The 4,985-nt window shown below is 39.9% G+C and overlaps 1 protein-coding gene across 1 annotated transcript in view; it reads left to right on the top strand.

The window, feature by feature from the left end:
- FBXO4 (F-box protein 4) overlaps window positions 1-4,985 on the top strand; it is a 14,611-nt gene that overhangs the window by 716 nt on the left and 8,910 nt on the right. The window contains 2 exon segments of the mRNA XM_023755039.1: window positions 910-1,145; window positions 2,777-2,997. Coding sequence (XP_023610807.1) covers window positions 910-1,145; window positions 2,777-2,997 — 457 coding nt within the window.

Raw genomic sequence — 4,985 nt, forward strand, 5'->3', positions numbered from 1 at the left:
TTACTAAATCCCTCTCCTCATCGCCACTCATTTATGCATAATCAAGGACATTACAGACTGGTGGACAGAAACAGAGCAAAGAAGCATCGAGCAGACTGTCCGACTACAGCGGGAGGCTGAGAGGTAAGATGTCAATCGAAGGACTTGTGTGCATGCATTTTAGCACACCAACAGGTGCAAGACACTGGGCGCGGGGGAGGAAGAGACATATGTACTACTACTTGTAATACCTTAAACAATAAAATTTAAAAAATTAAAAATTAAAAAAATCACAGGAAAAAGAAATCCCTTCTCCTATGGGCTGTTGACACCTCCCTCCGCCGCCCATCAGGAACTGAGAACAGCGGGCTCGGGCTCGGAATGCCGCCCCGGTTCTCCCCCCCCCGCTCAGGTCCTTGGAAACAATTAATGGATTTGACAGAGGAACTCAGGTGACAGGTTTACCTTTGGATGTGATCTGGTGATAAAATCAGAAGTTTGCTTGCGAAAGGTTTATTCTGAAGAATAAATTATTTCCTAAGTAAATATACCCAAATGGTCTGGCAAAATACCCCTGGAAAGAAATGAAAGAAACTGGTTATTTTGCTTGAAAAATGGTTGGTTTCCGTGTATCAGAAATTAAGTGTTCAGTTAGGATTCTCTCCTGACGGCAGGAAAGCAACTTCAGAATGATAGCGTTAGGGGAAAAAAGTGGCTGTTCAGTTGATCTTTGGTTACCTGGTATAACAAGCCTTTGTTGCTATTGTCATTTATCCTGATAGATTTAATTAAGACACTGTTGAGTCGACGTTCAGTTGATGTTCGGTTTCCTAGTATGATGATAATAATTTTTCTCATTTATTATCGGAAAACAATTTTCCAAGATAAATCACTGCCCCCTTTCACCTACGTGCCTTTCCTCTGTTTCAGATTGACGTACAGCTCTACATTTTGTCATTCCTCTCCCCTCACGATCTGTGTCAGTTGGGAAGTACAAGTCATTACTGGAACGAAACTGTTCGAGATCCCATTCTGTGGAGGTACTTTCTGCTGCGGGACCTTCCTTCGTGGTCTTCCGTTGACTGGAAGTCTCTTCCAGATCTGGACATCTTAAAAAAGCCAATGTCTGAAGTCACTGATGGTGCATTTTTTGACTACATGGCGGTGTAAGTATCTAGTTTTATGCATTAAAGAGAAGATGTTAAATTTGACTGTATTACAAGTCAATAGTCCCACGACTAATTTTTTTTTCATAGATTTTTGGGTCTTAGTGTCTGTTCTTTTGTGAAAATTGGGGTTAAGTTAAATGACTTTCTTCATTTTGTTACTTCCCTGTGATGCCTGACCAGAGTATTTGGGTAAATATACATAGTTCATATGGCAGGAAGTGAACCTCTTCTTTAAATTTTCATTATCTTTAGAACACTTGTCATTTTGTTCAATAGTGAATGCTTTCCATATCCAGAAAAGGAATGGCCAGAGGTCAGAAAGCAGTTCGTTGGCAAAGAGAACACCATTCTCAAGGTTCTGGGAAATACAATTTTCTTACTAACCCAAAATTATTGACATTTTGGAATATAATGTAGGTGAGAGAATTAATGTTATTGAACAACTGGTCCCGCAGCCAACCCAGCATCGAGTGTATCTGATGCTGTGAGACCAAACTTCCCCCAGGGATAGTAATAATCATAGTAACTATCTTTTGTGAGCAAATAAAATGATTTCTGACTCTTACAACCCCGGGTTGATTATTGTTCACGTACTGCAGTTGGAAAAACTGATGTTCAGACTATCAGTGGCTTATATAACTAATTAGCAGTGAGGCTTGGCCTGACCTATCTAGCTTCAAATTTGATTTTTTTTCCTTTTTGAATTACAAGTTCCTAAATAAACACGATTATCTTATTAGGTTAGTAATTGTCTTAATTGTCTTGATTTAGTTAAAGGGCTTTAGGTTTTATTTTGATTGGGTAACTTTATTTTCATTTTCAATAACATGTGGAATTGCTAGTTTAGATATTTATAGCTATTAAAAGAAACTGAGTTGTTTTTATTTTTATGTGATTCTTAGTTTGCTAGGTTATCTGTAAGGAATATTTGAGCCTCCCTTTATGTTTAACACTTATTAAACTGTTACATTTGAGGCCGTTAATAAAAGTATGTAAGAAACTTGGTTATATATTTTCTAATCTATAGGAACATTTATGCTGACTGTCTGTGTAGTTTATCTTCAGTGCAGTGTTTCTCAATCTTGGTACTAGTGACATTTTGGACCAGATGGTCTGTCGATGTTTTGAGGCACCCCTGGCTTCCACCCACTAGATGTCAGTAGTACCACCTCACTAACCCCCTGCCGTGATAACAGAAGTGTCTCCAGATGTTGCCAAATATTCCCTGAACCTGGGGGGGGCGAAGAGAGGAGGGTGAGGAGCAAAATCTCCCCCATTTGATCACTGCTCTATGTAGTGAATTTTAACCATTGAAACAAGTGTTAGGCCAAATGTTCCATGAGAGAATCTAAATGAAAGATTGGAAAGTAAGTAATGACTTCCTGCGGAAGACTTTCTCAGTTTCTGGATCAGTAGTGCTCCCATAGCACCTCATGCTTAGTCCTGTCATGGCACTTGGCATACATATTATAATGGTGTCTGTCCCCCACTGTCCTCCATGAGAACTGGAACTATATAGTCATTGTATCCTTGTATCTAGCAAATTCTCAATAAATTATACATTGTTGAGCAAATAACTGGCTAAATTTTTTCTGTATTAATTTTCTAATTGTGACAATTTTATACAGCTATAAAATGTGCTGTCCATACACAAGAAGATCCTCGAAAGCTAGCCGTCCTATGTATGGAGCAGTGACCTCATTTTTACACTCATTGATCATTCAGAATGAACCCCGATTTGCTATGTTTGGACCAGGTTTGGAAGAACTGAATACATCTTTGGTGTTGAGCTTGATGTCTTCTGAGGAACTTTGCCCAACAGCTGGTTTGCCTCAGAGGCAAATTGATGGTAATTTTCCTGTTAATCTACAGTACATAATAAGTTAACACTTTGAGCTTGACACTAATGTTAAATAGAAAGAAATTCTTTTTTTAATTATTTGATATGATGAAATATAGCAGTGATTTTTAACTGGTGTGATGTGAGAGTCACACTGGTGTGTCACAAGAATTTTTAAAACATGCAATATCTGACTGTAGTCTGGGACAGATATTGGACCTCTTTTCCCTTAGATTATCAAATAAAATAATGACAACAGTCAACATAACAATAGCCGTCCAGTGTGAATGAATCAAAATTATACCTATTTTTTGTCAGATCAGCAAAAATATATTTTTGATTGCTGCAGAATTTTAATAATTACTTTATATGTGCCATGACATAAAAAAGATTGAAAATTACTGAAATACAGTAATTTGGTTAATGCGAGCCCTCCAGGTGCCAAAGGACTGAGAGAATTAATGTACTTTTTAAAAGAGGTAAGCTTCCTCTTATTTCCTAAAGTTTATGCAATCCAGAATATAAGATTATGTGAAAGTAAATTATGTAGCCAAGATGTTGTATTTATACAATATTTACTATATTTTAAAAGAATGTTAACAGCAAAAACCATTTGGCACCTATCTACTATGTGCAAAATACTTTCACATAGCTGTATACTGAAATTTCAAAAATACTTAATTTTCCCCTTCCCCTTCTTTCTATGAAAAAAACACCAAAAAACAGAACCCAACAGCAGCCATGTAGTTAGTTGGTAAACAGGATATATAATAAATATAAATGATAATATAATCTAGCTTTACTTATTCATTTATTGAGAGCACTTATTAGATCCTAAAGATGCAGAGATTTAAAATCTTTGTCCTGAAATCACTTGGTCTAGGATGTACAGAGACAAATGCACAGGTAATTTGAATATTATGCAGTTAATTCCTGGGTAGAAAATTTAGGGTCAGAGAAGGCACCACATTGAATAAGATGCCTCACATGGTCATTAAGATGAGTAGGAGTAGGCAATAAAAAAAAACAGTAAAATATTCTAAGCAGTGAGAACTACATTTCTAAAAGGACAACACCCTGGTTGTGCATGGCACATTTGAAGTAGCTCTGTGTGTGTAGAGTGTACAGGTGAGAAGACACTTGTGTGCCATGCTTAAGCATTTGGAAGCTCTTAAAGGATTTTAAGCAGAGGAATGAGGTGGTCGAGATTGCATTTAGAAACTCAATCTGGCTTCCTTAAATGGAAAATTGATTAGGAGGCATTATAAAGACATGGAGATGCATTAAGAAACCACTAATCTATACTAATAAGAGGGTAATATGCTAATTAGTCCGAACATCTTCCAGACGACCTTTCAGACGTCCTTCTGGACAAAGCCACAGTGGCGGGCCGAGGCAGAGGTGGTTAGGGGCAATCAGGTCGGCAAGGGAGAGCAGTTGGGGAATCAGGTCAGCAGGGGAGAGCAGTTAAGGGGATCAGGCCAGCAGGGGAGAGCAGTTAGGGGGATCAGGCTGGCAGGGGAGAGCAGTTAGGGGCATCAGACAGGCAGGCAGAGGTGGTTAGGGGCAATCAGGCCGGCAAGGGAGAGCAGTTGGGGAATCAGGTCAGCAGGGGAGAGCAGTTAGGGGGATCAGGCCAGCAGGGGAGAGCAGTTAGGGTCATCAGACAGGCAGGCAGAGGCAGTTAGGTGTGATCAGGCCAGCAGGGGAGAGCAGTTAGGGGGATCAGGCAGGCAGGCAGAGGTGGTTAGGTGAAATCAGGCAGGCAGGGGAGAGCAGTTAGGGGCGGCAGGCAGAGTGGTTAGGGATGATCAGGCAGGCAGGCAGGTGAGCGGTTAGGAGCCAGCAGTCCTGGATTGCGAGATGATGTCCGACTTGCCAGTTGTGGGATCGGCCTAAACCGGCAGTCGAATTCCCTCTGATGGTCCCCGGATTGAAAGAGGGTGCAGGCCGGGTTGAGGGAACCCCATCCTCAAATAATGAGTTATACTTATCGG

Source organism: Myotis lucifugus, unplaced genomic scaffold (genome assembly GCF_000147115.1).
Source record: "Myotis lucifugus unplaced genomic scaffold, Myoluc2.0 scaffold_68, whole genome shotgun sequence".
NCBI classification, from domain to species: Eukaryota; Metazoa; Chordata; class Mammalia; order Chiroptera; family Vespertilionidae; genus Myotis; species Myotis lucifugus.